General features: G+C 46.9%; 1 protein-coding gene across 2 annotated transcripts in view; it reads right to left on the bottom strand.

The window, feature by feature from the left end:
• TRIM50 (tripartite motif containing 50) overlaps positions 1 to 16163 on the bottom strand; it is a 226388-nt gene that overhangs the window by 14189 nt on the left and 196036 nt on the right. For both annotated transcript variants that reach the window (XM_030185755.1, XM_030185756.1), the window contains exon 6: positions 13059 to 13183. In XM_030185755.1, the coding sequence (XP_030041615.1) occupies positions 13059 to 13183 (125 nt within the window). The remainder of the gene's footprint in view (positions 1 to 13058; positions 13184 to 16163) is intronic.

Here is a 16163-nt window from a genome sequence, read left to right as displayed (position 1 = left end):
GCATTATGGGAGGGACATCATCTAGACAAATTGCTACTCCCCTAGATTGTATGCTTAAGAACTTTAAGAAAGGATTTTTAATTAATGATTATGGACAGACTTTAAGCTTAAGTACTCTAAGAACCTTGTGTGAAGTTGAGTGGCCATCTATGGGAGTGGGGTGGCCCCCTGGTGGCAGCTTAGATATTGACGTAATCCGGAAGGTCTACAGCATAGTTGTAGGAGAACCAGAATATTCTGAACAACTCCCCTATATAGATTCCTGGGACAGCCTTGTGACTGACCCTCCCTCTTGGTTGAAAACTTATATGGGATCCCCAGTGAAGTTCATGTTGGGCCGCGTTCAAAGAAAGATTATTAGAAAATCTAAACTGGAAGAGGGAAAGAGCCCCAGGAAGCCTACCACCCAATCGGTGGCTTCCGCCCCTACCCTGTCCGAGAAACCCATACTCTCTGATGACCCCTCAGATCTTGAGCCACCACCTTATGGCCCATTGTTGGGGTTCCGTGCCACCCCCAGAGATCCACGGCGTCCAGCCCAAGCCTCTCCAGTACAGGCTTCTCCGGATAATTCCTCCCCTTCTGTGCGAACCCCGCCACATCCTAGGTTGGACTTTTCACCCAGCCTCTACCCTCCTCTGCCACATCCTCCCCTGCTAACCTCCCAAGACCCGCTTTGGGCTCCACTCCCTGACTCCTCAACTCCCGACAGCCCAACCTCTCCCTCTAGTACCCCTACCCACTCATCAGGGGCCCGGCATCCCTTTCAATGGACTGAATCACCTGTGATCACCTCTCAGTCTATGAGTACCCCTCCCCATCCCTCAGGGGTTCAACACGCCTCCCTTGAATGGGTTAGACCTGTTGCAATCACCTTTGAGCATGATAAGAGGGTAGCTCCTAGCTCTACCTCAGGTTCCATTCCCACCTCCTCTGCCCCTGCGCCAGGTACCCACCACTCGACCGGATCCTAATAATCCGGGTCAGGTTATACAGACACAGGCCTACCAGTATGTACCCTTCACAACCACCGATCTCCTGAATTGGAAGACGCATTACCCCTCTTATACTGAAAAGCCTCAGGCAGTGGTGGACCTAGTGGCTAGCATTATGGCCACCCATAACCCAACTTGGACTGATTGTCAACAACTTCTCCTGACCCTCTTCACAACTGAGGAGAGGCGGAAGATCTTACAAAATGCTGAGGCCATCACGCGAGCGCGTGTTCCCGAGGGGACACAGGACCCAGAGGAATGGGTTAGAACTCGGTTCCCTCGCGCAGCTCCAGCTTGGGATCCAAATAATGGGCAGCACTATGAACTGTTGTCTGGCTATTGCCGGGACTTGCTGGAAGGTATGAAGAAAGGCATAAAGAGGCCCATTAATCTGGCAAAGGTCTCTGAAATTCTCCAAGGGGCAACTGAATCCCCTGGGGCCTTTTTAGAGCGACTAATTGAAGCTTACAGAACATACACCCCATTTGACCCTGAGGCACTAGAAAACCAGAGAATGGTGAATAGTGCATTGGTGGCCCAGAGTATGCCAGATATCCGGAAGAAGCTGCAGCGTCAGGAGGGATTCGCAGGGATGAATACCACCCAGCTAATTGAGATCGCAACAAAGGTTTTCGTTAATAGGGATCAGGAGATGCGCCGCGAGGCTGACCGGAAGATGCAGAAGAAGGCCGACCTTTTGGCGGCAGCCATTACTAATTCCACCCTTAACCGAGGTCGACCTCTAGCTAATGGGAAGCCAAAGTGGGACCCCGGACCGCCAGCCAGGCCTCGAGATTCCTTCAATCAATCCCGGCCACGAGGGGAGAATCCCAGACCACGATTGGAGAGGGATCAGTGCGCCTACTATAAGGAAAGAGGGCACTGGAAAGATGAATGCCCCCAGAGGCGCCAGGGACTGAGAAGGGGACCAGGAGATCGAGGAAGCCGAGGCCGAGTTCGAGAGGGAAGGTATGAGCCTTCTGAATCTGACATCATTGGGATAGCCGAGATGGCAGAATGGGATGAATAGGACAGACCGGGTTCCTACAAACTGGGCTCCCAGGAACCCATGGTCAAGCTAACCATAGGGAGCCGCTCAATTCCATTCATGATTGATACAGGAGCTGAACATTCTGTTGTGACGGAGCGATTAGCGCCTGTGTCTGGAAAAACTGTCCGAGTGGTGGGAGCCACGGGGGTGCAGAACCGGAGGCCCTTCCTGACGACCCGTAGATGCCAATTAGGCTCACACACAGTCACTCATGAATTCCTGTATATGCCAGACTGTCCAATCCCTTTGTTAGGCCGGGACCTGCTGTCCAAGCTTAGGGCCCAAATTTCCTTTGACTCAGATGGCCAGACTTCAGTCTCCTTTCAGCCCCCGACATCCAGCCCTAAGGGTATATTGAGTTTCTGCTGCCCCCTTGAAGAAGAATGGCGGCTGCATCAGTCGCATGGCCAAGTTGACCTATCCCTGGCCGACAGCTTCCAGGTCAATGGGGTATGGGCAGAAGATAATCCCCCAGGGTTGGCCCGAAATATTCCTCCTGTTCATGTAGATTTACTTCCAAGTGCCCGGCCAATCCATCTTCGCCAATACCCAATTCCCCGAAAGGCTCTGGAAGGGATTCAAGCACATCTGAATCGTCTGCTATCCCATGGAATTATTCGTCCTTGCCAGTCTCCATGGAATACGCCACTGTTGCCAGTCCAGAAGCCAGGGACTGAGGACTACCGGCCAGTCCAAGACTTACGAGTGGTCAACAAATCCACTATTTCATTACACCCTGTAGTGCCTAATCCATATGTCCTGCTGGGATTGATACCTTCTGGAGCTACCCATTTCACAACACTGGACCTAAAAGATGCCTTCTTTTGTATTCGGGTGGCCCCCGCCAGTCAACTGCTTTTCGCCTTTCAATGGGAAAACCCAGTAACAGGACGGAAGCTTCAGTATACATGGACCCACCTGCCACAGGGGTTCAAGAACTCCCCCACCATTTTTGGGACTGCCCTAGGACAAGACCTTAAGACTTTTAAATCCGAGCCTTCCAGGCGAGTTTTACTCCAGTATGTAGATGACCTCCTGATTGCAGCAGTGACCCAGGAAGAGTGTTTCGAGGCTACCAGAGAATTGCTGGAGTTACTCTTGGATGCAGGCTATAAGGTCTCACGCTCGAAGGCCCAACTCTGTCAGTCAGAAGTGAAGTATCTGGGCTTCTGCATTTCCCAGGGAAGTCGGAGACTGGATGTCAGTAGGAAGCAAGCGGTTGCTGCAATTCCCCAACCCAAGTCCAGAAGGGAAGTTAGGGAATTTCTGGGAGCAGCCGGATTCTGCAGAATTTGGATTCCAAATTTTGCACTGATGGCGAAACACCTTTATCAGGCCACAAAGGGGGGTGAAAAGGAACCATTTGAATGGGGACCTATTGCTCAACAATCCTTCCTTGCCATAAAGAAAGCCCTACTCCAAGCCCCTGCGTTAGGCCTTCCTGATGTGGAGAAACCTTTCTCACTGTATGTCCACGAGCGACAGGGGGTTGCTCTGGGTGTGCTGACCCAGATGATGGGATCCTGGCAGAGGCCTGTTGCATACCTGTCTAAACAGCTGGATGGAGTGGCTAAAGGATGGCCAGCCTGCCTGAGGGCCATTGCAGCAACAGCCTTACTGGTCCAGGAAGCTGACAAGTTGACCTTGGGGCAAGAACTGGTTGTTAAAGTCCCCCACGCAGTTCTCACCCTCATGGAGTACAAGGGCAATCACTGGTTTACAAATAGCCGCATGGTTAAGTACCAAGCCAGCTTGTGTGAGAATCCACGGATACACCTGGAAACAGTGGCTACATTCAATCCCGCCACTCTTTTGCCAGCATCTGAGGGACCACCGGATCATGACTGTATCCAAACCATGGATGAAGTGTACTCCAGTCGACCAGATCTTAAAGATGTTCCTTGGAGGGACCCAGATGTAATTTATTTCACAGATGGAAGCAGTTACGTGGAGAACTCTAAGCGATTGGCAGGCTATGCTGTGGTGACAGAGGATAAGGTGATAGAAGCAAGAGCCCTGCCCCAAGGAACTTCAGCCCAGAAAGCAGAACTTGTGGCCCTCATATGAGCTCTGGAGCTAGCAGCAGGACTGGTGACCAACATTTATACTGATTCCAAGTATGCCTTCACAACTCTACACTCTCATGGAGCTTTGTATAAGGAAAAGGGACTCATAAATGCCGCAGGCCAACCTGTTAAGTATGGACCTGAAATACTTCAGTTGCTAGAAGCCGTTTGGGCCCCTAAGAAGGTAGCTGTCATTCACTGTCGGGGACACCAAAGGACAGATACTCCAGTGGCCCGAGGGAACCGCCATGCTGATCGGGTGGCCAAGGAAGCTGCTCGAGGACCCCCAGCAGGTACTGTGACCCCCCTGTTCCAGATTCGACTGCAAGAATGGACGCCTATATACACCCAAACGGAAGAGAAATGGGCTCAAGAGGAAGGTGCAGTAAGGAGACCTGATGGCTGGTTACATCTCCCTGATACTAGAGTTCTGGTGCCACGCCACCTAGCTTGGCCTGTAGTGTCTCAAGCTCATGACTTGTCACACTTAGGGAAAACAGCACTAGCCCGCCTACTCAGTCGAGTAGTGGTGCTGGAAGGATTGGATAGTCTGGTTGCCACTGCCTCTGCCCGATGTACTCTCTGTGCCCAGAATAATGCTCGTCAGGGACCCTGTATTCCACCAGGAGTTCAGTCTAGAGGACTAACACCCTTTGAGTCCCTAGTCATAGACTTCACAGAAATGCCCAGGAGCGGTAGGCTCCGATACCTCTTGGTCATGGTCTGCACTTTTTCTGGGTGGGTGGAAGCATACCCTACAGTTACTGAGAAAGCCACAGAAGTAGCTCGAGCCCTCCTTAGGGATGTCATCCCCAGGTATGGACTGCCCCTTGCCATAGGCTCAGATAATGGTCCCGCCTTTGTTGAAGCCACACTTCAGGCCCTGTCCCGCGCATTGCGCATTACCTGGAAATTGCATTGTGCCTACCGTCCCCAGAGTTCAGGGCAGGTTGAGCGGGCAAACAGAACCTTGAAAAATAGCCTAGCAAAGATTTGTCAGGAAACCCAACTGAAATGGCCACAGGCACTGCCACTAGCCCTCTTCCGCCTCCGATGCACCCCAACTAAAGGAACAGCCCTCTCTCCCTTTGAAATTGTGTATGGGAAGCCCCCAGCCATTTTGCAGGGAATTAAGGGAGACATAGGGACTTTAGGGTCTGCCCAGGTGCAGGACCAGGTAGCCCTCTTGGGCCGGATAATTTCTGAGCTTCAGTCTTATGTGAGAGAAATAAACCCTGTCCCCTTCCAGGCTCAGGTACATTCCTTCCTGCCAGGGGATAGAGTTTGGGTGAAAGACTGGAGGCTCCAGCCTTTGGGGCCCCGATGGAAAGGACCTTTTACTGTTTTGCTTTCTACCCCTACAGCTATGAAGGTCGCAGGGATAACTCCATGGGTCCATTGGTCTCGAATCAAGTCTGCTGACCAGACTGAGCCCAGTACGGATCAGACGGAGCCTAAACAGTGGAGAGCAGAAAGTGATCCAGCGGAGCCATTGAAGCTGCGCTTGACCCGAACCAGAGAATCTACTAGCTGAAAAGAAGGGTCAACTGCATACCGCAGGAGCTGCTGGACTTCGGCTTCATACTGAGACTCTTTCTTGCCTGATTCTGGCTTTCCTGGAATTTGAGAGCTTGATCCTTGTCAGTTGAGGTTCTATCCCAACTGGTATAAGAACTCAAAGACTGAGAACATTATATTAGAGTAATCTGTGACTAGCACAGACTGTTAGAATATTATTGCTTGATTAGTTTGCTGTATTTGTTTTAGATTAGGAAGAAAGAAAATGTTAGTAGTTTGGGTGTTTTTGTTGTTTTCTACTCCTTGCCTCCTTGTTCCTAATACCCCAACTCGCTCCAACCTTTGGCTACATTCTGTCCAGGAACTAATTAGCCAGGCAAAGATTACTTCCCCTTGTATTGTGTGTTCCCGATTTTCTCCTTATACCACAGATGTCCCAGCTGTTCCTGTCCCTGTGCCGCTTACAGCTCTTATACCTCCCTACTTTTCGAGTTCAGGCCCTTGGAGCCAGGATTATACTTGGTGGTCCTTTTATAATGCTACCTCCCCCTCTGAATCTTCTCTAAGGCCAGTCTTTACGTCTCCCTATCCAGCTTCTGGAGTGTTTTGTTTAACAAGAAACATCTCAACTGTTCTTCCCATTTCCTGTAACTATACCAATGTTCTCCCAGAGAAGGGGGAATCTATGTGGGTAGTCTCTCCAGGTACTCCTATGTGCCCTACTACCGTACCTGCAGATTATGACCCAGGTGATTATCTGGCTCCTGAGCGTACCACTGAGAGGACTATAGTGTCCCGGCTTATTTTCTATTTTTATAAGTCCCCGGGGTATGAAGAGTTTATAACAAATGAGCAGCCTGTCACAATTGGGGATTGGCACCTATGGTGTGCAAAGTCTCCATTTCGTCTTCGTTCCCCCTGGGATAGGGGCTCGCATTATGGGCATCCTAAGTACCTTGTCCAGCCTGAGCCAACATTTATTGGGAATTTCCCTCACCCTCTCCTTGGCCATTACTGGCTCTGTGATAATGTCCTCCACATGATTCTTCCCCCCACGTATGATTTTTGTGTATTGGTAACCTTGAATTATTTTCCTAAAGTTATTCCTCTTCTCAAGCCACCATCCCCGCACCGCTCTAAGCGAGAGGCCTTGTCCTTACCCTCCTCCGTTGCCACAGAAGATGAGGCGATTGAATTAGCCCTCCAGTATATCAACTCTACTTATCCTCTGACTAAAAAGAGACTTGTGGCCCTTTCTGCCACGGCCTGGATTCCAATTGGGGGCCCGGTAGCGGGTATTACTGAACTAGGCATGGCTACCCGGCGACTTCAGTCCCTACTCCATGTTTTAGTTCATGAGCTGAATGTGGTAGTCAATGCATTGCAGGATCAAATTAATGAATTAAGTGTAGTTTCTCGGTATAACCGTATGGGCCTTGACTACCTCTTTGCAGCCCAGGGTGGCCTCTGCACAGTGCTCAATTCTTCAGAGTGCTGTACCATTGTCATAAATAGGACGCATGTAGTTAGGCATGCCATGGATAAAGTCCTACAGTTGGCTAGCCTTAATGTGGAGGATTACCGAGGAGGATTAGACCTTACCTCCTGGTGGTGGTCATTGACCTCATGGATACGTCCCTTGTTCATTTCCCTAATAATTTTAGTTTTAGCAGGATTGTTGTTTTGTTTCCTAGCCTCATGTGCTTCGGCAGTATGCCGTCGGACCTTAACGAGTAGGGTAATGGTGATTCACAAGCCTATTCCTAGACGTTATGCCCCAGGAGGAGGTATGGAGTTGGCATCACTATAATCCCCAGAGTTTGAGTTGTGAGACTTATCTCTGCATAAGCTGATTTTAGTCTCAAAGGGGGGAATGAGGCAGCGTGGGCAGAGAAATTATATTTGTTAATTCTATTTTAACTCTTCAGTTCTGCAAGTGATGGAAGAATGCCATCTGGTTTAGATTATTTAGAAGTCTAGCTTTTGCTAGACTAAAGGTTAGAAAGGTCAGAGAGAAATGAAACTTGCTTTGTCCCTTTTTGAGTTAAATGTTAGGTCATAGGTATTATTTACCACATCTGGAGGCCATTCAATCTCGAGGGGATCACCAAGCAAAGCATACTGTAGTTTTAAAAGGATTAGTCTAATGCTGGTTAGAAGGAGATAGAGTAGAGATAAATAATTCTAGATACCATTATAAGTATTTAGATTTTGTCTTATAAGGAATTCTGATTTCTGCTTATTGTAGAATATGTTTTATTCTGTGTAATTAATAAGTTCTATTTCTATGTAGAATATCTGTTCAACTCAGTGTTACTTTTCAAGTAAGAGTTTAAAAGGTCATCATCTGGTTTGAATTATCCACAGTCCTAGCTAATAGGTGAAAGAGGTCAGGGAAGTCTTGATTAATTATAGCTAAGTGTAGGACTGGTCCTGAAAGTAATAACAAACTATATCTGTATGCCATTAAGTAAGATTGGCCCTTGACCCCTTAATGAATGCCAGAATCCAGTTAGCAGTTTAAGCTATGACTGGGAATAAGAGAATGCATAATAAAATGCAAGAGATAGGTGCCACATTGTCTAGTGTGAGAGGCCCCAGATCATAGGTCAGTTTAGGAAATGTCTCAAACCTATGTAACTGATATTTTTAAGTAATGTATAGTAATAATTAGTTCAAGGCAGGGTAATCAATCTACTCTTTACCATCTGGTGAGAAAGGGGGGCTAGAAGGGGTTTAGGAATAGTATATAACTGAGAGCAGAAGCAGCTTACGTCAGAAGGAGAGAGCTGAGAAAGAGAAGAAGAGACTTAGTGCTGATGTCCTACTTTGTTTGCTGGCAAATAAAGAAGATTTCTCCCTCATTCTGGTGTGTGCTGTTTGACTCCTGAAGTACCACAGATTCTACTAACAATAGTGGTAATTCCTGCAACAGTCACATTAGTGAAGTAACATCCGGCGACTAGACTTCTCATCATAGGTGTCATCTGCTCAGGGTTAATATCTCCAACAAGATCACTTTCAATGTTCAGTAAACATAAAGCTGTCAGTCTTTCCTGACCCATTGTGGATCTCAGCTAGTTTCGTACACATCTCATGGCAGAAAAGCATCTCTCACAGGTAGCTGTGCCAACAGGAACAGTAAGTGCCAATTTCAAAAGCTTTATAAAATTTAGATAAAAAGGTGTTGAAGCTGCTGCTTTCAGAGTTTCAAGCACTTACCAACACTAAATCAAATACACATCTATGGAACAATTCAACATCGGATCTTCCAAAATATTGTAAAACCATGTCTGATGTTATGACAAACTTTAATTTAAAGTGTTGATGTCACCTCAGTAAGTCCAACACACAATCTCTCCACTGCAAAACACTATACACAAACTTCAGAACCTTACCAACTCATAACAGCACTAATTCCAAGGACAGGACAAGCTACAACCTTATGTGTGGAAAGGCAGCACTGTAATTACACCGGGCTCTAAAACACCAATACACTACCTAGTGAAAAATACAAAACAAAAAAGGCTGCAAATACTACACACTAGCAGAATACTGCACCTTGATCACACATGAAAAACACATGGCACAACAGATATGACACAAGGAACTAGAAATCAAAAGATATGAAGGCAAAATACTGAACTGGAAAGTTACCTCAAGAAGTCAGACTCGGCATGCAGCAATACTAGAGAAATTAAAACTTAAATGCAAAATATCACAGATGCACATTTCCCAAAGCTCAATTATTGGCACACTATCTGCTCTTTATACTGGATTCTATAATATAACCACAATACTTCTTGACATCCAGTTTAGTTTCTTTCAACCTCACTTTTTCACTTGAGTAAAGGGTTACTGGAATTGTTGATGAACTGGTGATTTAGTGAATAATAAATTGAACTGGCAGTGCTTGAGCTTTATCAAGTGAAAAAGTGAGGTTGAAAGAATCTAAACTGGATGTCAAGAGGCATTTCCAAAAACTGGCATATTGCAATTAATAAATCCTGACTAAAATACCTTTTTTCTACCTTTGTTGTCCGAGCATTTAGTTTTTCTATTCACTTTGGTTCCAGTGTCTTCTGTTTTATGCAGTGTCTTCTTTCCATTTGATATTTTTTCTCTCACCATGTCCACCATCCTCCTGTGTCTTTATGCATCCTGTCTACCATTTATAGCCCTGTCCCTATTCTACCTCCAGTTTCAGCATCTGCCCTCAAAGTTCCAATCCAGCCCTTAAATTCATCAGTTTCCCCGCCATCCATATTCAGCATTTCTCCTCACTCCCCTCCCCTCCATCCATGTGCATCTACTTCTTCTGTCTTCCCTCCCCTCCATCCATGTCCAGCATTTCTCCTCTTTCCCTTTCCCTCCATCCGTGTGCATCTCCTTCCTTTGTCTTTCCTTCCCTCCATCCCTGTCCAACATTTCTCCTCTCTTCCCTCCCCTCCATCCATGTGCATCTTCTTCCTGTCTTCCCTCCCCTCCATCCATCCATGTCCAGCAACTCCCCTCTCTCCCCGTCCCCCCCCCCATCCATCTATGTCCAGCAACTCTCCGCTCTCCCCTGCCCTCTCCTCCATCCATCCATATCTAGCAAATCTCCTCTCTCCCCTGCCTCCTCCATCCATATCTAGCAATTCTCCTCTCTCCCCTGCCCTCCCCTCCATGTCCAGCAATTTCTCTTCACTCCCCTGTCCTCCCCTCCCATCTATGTCCAGCGATTCTCCTCTGCCTGTCCTCCCCTCCATGTCCAGTGATTTCTCCTCTCTCCTCTGCCCTCCCCTCCCATCCATGTCCAGCAATTCTCCTCTGCCCCTGCCCTCCCCTCCATGTCCAGTAATTTCTCCTCTCTCCTCTGCCCTCCCGCCCATCCAGCCCCAGCCCCCCTTTTCAGCCCTAGAGTTTGAGGTCCAACCCAGCCCCACCTGCCTGCCATTAGCTCACCGACAGCTCTCCTTTCCATTCCTGCCACAGCTGCTCAGTGTTTAAACCTTTTTATTTTAAGTTTATTTATTTATTTGTTACATTTATATCCCACATTTTCCCACACATTTGCAGCCTCAATGTGGCTTACATAATACCGTGAAGGCATTCGCCAAGTCCGGTACGGGATAAGTACAAAATGTTGTAGTGGGGTAGGGAAGATAAGATTCAATCAAGTTGGGTTTGAGGTAAAAGGGTTTGTCAATGTTCAATACGATCTTTGATAGTGAAGTGTTGCAGGGTTGAGTCACTTAAGTTGGGTCATTCGGATTGCAGCAACGGCTCACCTCTAGCTTTTCCGTTCCAACTCAATGCCCCGCCTTCCTCTGATGAGGTATTTCCTGTTTCCGCAAGGGCGGGACACTGAGCGAGAAGGGAAAGGCTGGAGGTGAGCCGTCGCTGTGACTTAAAATAAAAAGGGGCCACACACCCTCCTTCTCCACCTACACAACAACTCCTTGAGCTCTTACCTGGTCGACAAGAGCAGCAGGAACTCCACGGTCAGCAACTGCCAAAGGAAGAAGCCAGTTACGGGGTGCGGCAGTCAGTTCGCTCTATACTCCTCACAGACACGCACCCAAGGCGCTTCCCCACGCCGCAGGCTGAACAGTCACAGTGCAAAAGCGAGGGAGAAGAGACAGTAAAGTCTCCACGCTAGCAATAGCGCCTTGTGCACTTGCGTACATCTGAGTGTGTGTGTTTGTGTATGTAAAGGGCGGGGCAATGAATAGAGACACTGCTCCAGCCTGGCTCAGCCCCGCACAGCTCGATTGTACAATGCCTGACCGTCTATTGGCTGTCTTCGTCGGTCCGTGTAGCATATGCTCATTGGCTCAACTAGGTGAAAGGGGTGTGGAGGAAATTATGTGGGGGGAAGAAGCGTAAACGCTGGGCAGCCGTGGCAAGGAGTTCTGTTGGGGAGCTGAGGAAGGGCTCTGCAGGGGGTGGGCGGTGGCAGAGATAAATTTTGAGGCAGGCGGGGAAGGTCACAGCTGGGCTCATATATGGGGCATCTATGGGGGGAAGGGAAGCATGGCTATCAGCTTCTTTCTTTCAACCTCACCCTCCACCCCCCCCCCCCCCCCCCCAGCTCCTGCTAATCAACATGCACACACACACACACACACATTTGACCACCCAGGATCGGCACCTGGCTGGTTACATGTGGGATAACCGACTATCCGCCGATATTCTGTGGTACATGGCCGGCCATGTCCTGCTGAATATTGCTGATTAGTGTTTAGCGAGTTATATCAGGCAATATAACCAGCTATCTACTGATTTTTAAAGTCAGGCTAGCCAAGTTTGACGGGCATATTTGGGTGCTTGAAACCCTGGAATATCTTTGGCTGGTCTGACTTTGACTGGCCAGCATTTAATATTGGCTTGGCTAGTTAAAGTCTGACTGGCCAAAGTTAAACCAGAAATAGCACCAACCACAGGAGTTAGCTGGTCCAACTCCCATGGTCTGAAAATCAGCCCCATAGTCAATCGCTCCCTCTGTTTCTTCAGCTTTGAATGTAGCACTCTCCTTCCTCCCAGCTCCCTAAAACACCACTCACAGCTCTATGACTTGTGCTCTGGGAATCTCCTTCCTCCCTCCTACTCTGCTTTCAGCTGAGTCTGGAGTCTACAGAGCACCAGGATGAGCAGTGTCTATTCCAATCTGTCCCCTCCTGGCTCTTCCCATATGGTGCCTATTTAAACAGGGCAGGAGGGGTGAAGTTGGCATAAAAGCAGCAGAAAATAATTGTTCTGCTCCCTTTTTCAGCTCCTTCATTTCTGTTTCTCCCAACCTGCTGCCTGTTGACAGGGAAAGAGTGAGGCTGACAGTAGGAAGAATGGTGGTGAGGCTGGAGTGGACACTTCAGAGCAGAAAATAATTGTTCTTCTTCTCCCTCTTCCAGCTCCTTCCCCTGGCTGAAGTGGAGGAGTTTGAGCAGTAAACAGTGAGGCCCTGGTGTGGAGCTTTTCAATTCTTTCCCAAACATCTTGCAATTGTTCAAATTCTGAGTCAGTCCCAAAGTATTCCTAGGGATGGGGATCAGGCCAGAATAGAGAGACTGGCTGATCACACTTCAGATATGGGATCAGAATAAAGCCTGGGGCTGGTTATCTATGGAACAGGCTTGGCTTTTGGTTTGCATCCAGGGTCTAGCTGACTAGAGAATGAGAAACAGGATCAAGATGGGGCCCAATTACTGTGTGATAGGCATGAGGCCTGGGATATGGCTTGCTGCATGGCAGGTGTGGGATCACCGTAGGGCCCAAGAGCAGTTTGACTGTGGGCTAGACATGAAATTGAAAGAGGATCGAAGCTAGCTGAATGTGAGTCAGGTGTTTGACTGGCATGGGGCCCAGAAGCTGATTGACTGTAAAACGGTCATGGGATTGGAATGGGGCCTGGTTCTCTGTTGGATTTAGGTAGGGGCCTGGGCTTACCTGGCAGCACCCTACGAAACATGCGTTTCCATACAGTAATCTTGATGTCATCCTGACGGAAGCCTGGCTTGAAGGATACAGCACTGAAGACACCATCTGTAGGGTGCTTTTGGGGTAGCTGAGATCTAAAGCAGAGGGCAGAACATAAGAACTTTAAAAATGACCATCAAGCCCACTCTCGTCTCCAATGGTATCTGCAGGTCCAAATGGGGAGAACCAATCCCTCTTGCTCTTTCCTATATGTAAAAGGTGGTGATTACCTGGTTAATTGTTAATGGTCTATAAACTTGTTCAAACCTTTTTTTTAAACCATCCATACTGTTAATCTTGACCATATCATGCAGAAACAATTTCTACAGTGTTGACTGAAAATATAGGACCCCACATTCAGCCAGTGGCAATCAGTGTTTTGCTGACCGCTGCTAGTTTCATTGCTGGGCCATGTTTCCAGATTTCCAGAGCTAGCTAAAGCATAGCCAGTTAAGTGCAATATTCAGCATTTAACTGGCTATGGGTTACTGCATAAAGATAAGACAGACTTTTATGCGGTCCTATATAAGCAGTTAACCTGTAAGGCTCAAGAAAAAAAATAGGCAGATATCTGCAATATGCAGAAAAGGAGCAGATCACAAGGGTAGTATTAAAAAGTCTAATTTATTTTACCATACATATATGAATCATTAATCATAGGATAAAAGCCCGACAAGATCTTGTTTTGCCCTTGCCAGGGCTGCGTCAGGGGCTTCAATGACAAAACCCAAAGGTGGTTCCACAAAATTTCACCTTACATGTAAAAACAGCTTCACTTCTGCCTGTTGTATGTTGGTATAGAGAAATTCCACAACAAAGGTAGTCAAAATAATGCTTTCTGTGCGTTTTAATCCTCTTAAAACATTAATAACCTCAGTGTAATCCTTGCTATATGATGATATTCTCGATACAAAAGGTTGAAGAAATTTGTCGGTAAATATGGATCCAGATTTGCAGGACAAGGTTGATCCAATGCTGGGCTTACCCCAGTGCATGCTGAGAGTTGTAGTTCTGATTTCTCCATTGCATTCCCTAAGAGCAAGACTACATATCCAAGCATGCACTGGGGTAAACCCAGCACTGGATCAACCTTGTCCTACAAATCTGGATCCAGTTAGCAGTCTTAGGTTAAACTGACTGGTTAAGTGCTAATTATCATCACTTAACAGGCCAAGTGCCACTTCTGGCCCTGGAATGCCCCCAATATAGCCAGTTTTCAGTTTGGCACTAACCAGTTATTTTTCAGTGGTACTAACCAGTTAAATGCGGCTGAAAATTTGTGGTTAGCTCCAAACAGGCAATTTAATCAGCTCGTTTAATTGCTTTGAATATCAACTTGATAAATATTATTTATTTATTTATTTTTCTTAGATTTTGCTCACACCTTATTCAGTAGTAGCTTAAGATGAGTTACATTCAGGTACATAGGGTACTTCTGTGTCCCTAGAAGGCTCACAATCTAATTTTGTACCTGAGGCAATGGAGGGTTAAGTGACTTTTCCAAGATCACAAGGAGCAACAGTGGGATTTGAACCAGGCACCTCTGGATGTCAAGACTGGTGCTCTAACTACTAGCTACTCTTCCACTCTAAACAGGTTTTAAATCTGTTACCAGTTTGCTAGTGTCCCCTAACCTTATCCCATCAGACAGGAAATAGGCAATGATGTCAGCAAGGGCGGGACATGGGCATGTGGCAGATGTAAGTCTGCAGGGCCGGCACAAGCAGCGAGGATGAATTGCTGCAGGCGCCGAGGATGACACTGGGAAGGACGGGGTTCAGAGACAGAAACACAGATGCTGGGACACTGCAGAGCAGAGGAGGGGAGATGTGGGGTAGGTGAAGAAAATCTATATTTTAAAAAATATCACTGGGAAGATATTTGGGGGAGGGGTTGCGGAAAGGCCCATCCAAGTTACTTCTGGGCCCATCCAAAATACTGAGTGAGGCGTTCTGTGGTTAAAACACTGTTTAAAATTTGGTACTGGAGAAACAAACCATGCACTAATGGTGGTGTGGAAGTCTTATAGTGTCTGTAACACCCCTAAATGGCAAAAAACATTTTTGTCCATTTGGTAACATTATTATTATTATTTATTATTTGTTACATTTGTATCCCACATTATCCCACCTCTTTGCAGGCTCAATGTGGCTTACAATTCGTCATGGATACTGAAATAGAAGAGAGTATACATTTGGCTTTACAGAGTGTTTTGGGTTACATGAAGATGAAATACATGATAGTGTAAGAGCAAAAGGCATTATAAGATAATGCTGGATGTATTAAGGGTTGTACAGTTACATGTGTTGCTCATTGTGATATATCTTGTCAAAGAGATAAGTTTTTAATGCTTTACGGAAGTTGGTCAATTCATAGACCGTTTTCAGGTGACGTGGCAACGCGTTCCAGAACTGCGTACTCATGTAGGAGAAGGTAGATGAGTGCATTAGTTTGTATTTCAGGCCTTTGCACTTAGGGGGATGAAGATTGAGGAATGTACGAGAAGATTTTTTTGCGTTCCTGGGTGGTAGGTCTATTAGGTCCGACATGTAAGCTGGGGCGTCGCCATGGATGATGTTATGGACTAGGGTGCAGAGCTTGAATGTGATCCATTCTTTAAGTGGGAGCCAGTGTAGTTTTTCACGTAAAGGTTTCGCGCTTTCGTATTTTGGTTTGCCGAATATTAGTCTGGCTGCCGTGTTCTGGGCAGTCTGGAGTTTTTTAAGTATTTGTTCTTTGCAACCAGCGTAAAGTGAGTTACAGTAGTCCAGATGACTACTAGTGATTGTACCAGATTGCGGAAGACAGTCCTTGGAAAGTATGGTTTGATTCTTTTTAGTTTCCACATTGAGTGAAACATCTTTTTAGTTATGTTTTTCGCATGGTTCTCAAGTGTCAGGTGTCGATCAATAGTGACTCCAAGAATTTTTAGGGTGTCCGAGACTGGTAGATTTAGTTTAGGTGTGTTGATGGTGGTAAATTTGTTCTTATTGTATTGTGAGGTGAGTACTAGGCATTGGGTTTTTTCTGCATTGAGTTTCAACTGAAATGCATCTGCCCAGGAATTCATGATGT

This window comes from Microcaecilia unicolor, chromosome 13, assembly GCF_901765095.1.
Source record: "Microcaecilia unicolor chromosome 13, aMicUni1.1, whole genome shotgun sequence".
NCBI classification, from domain to species: domain Eukaryota; kingdom Metazoa; phylum Chordata; class Amphibia; order Gymnophiona; family Siphonopidae; genus Microcaecilia; species Microcaecilia unicolor.
This window is presented reverse-complemented; position numbering and strand designations above follow the sequence as displayed.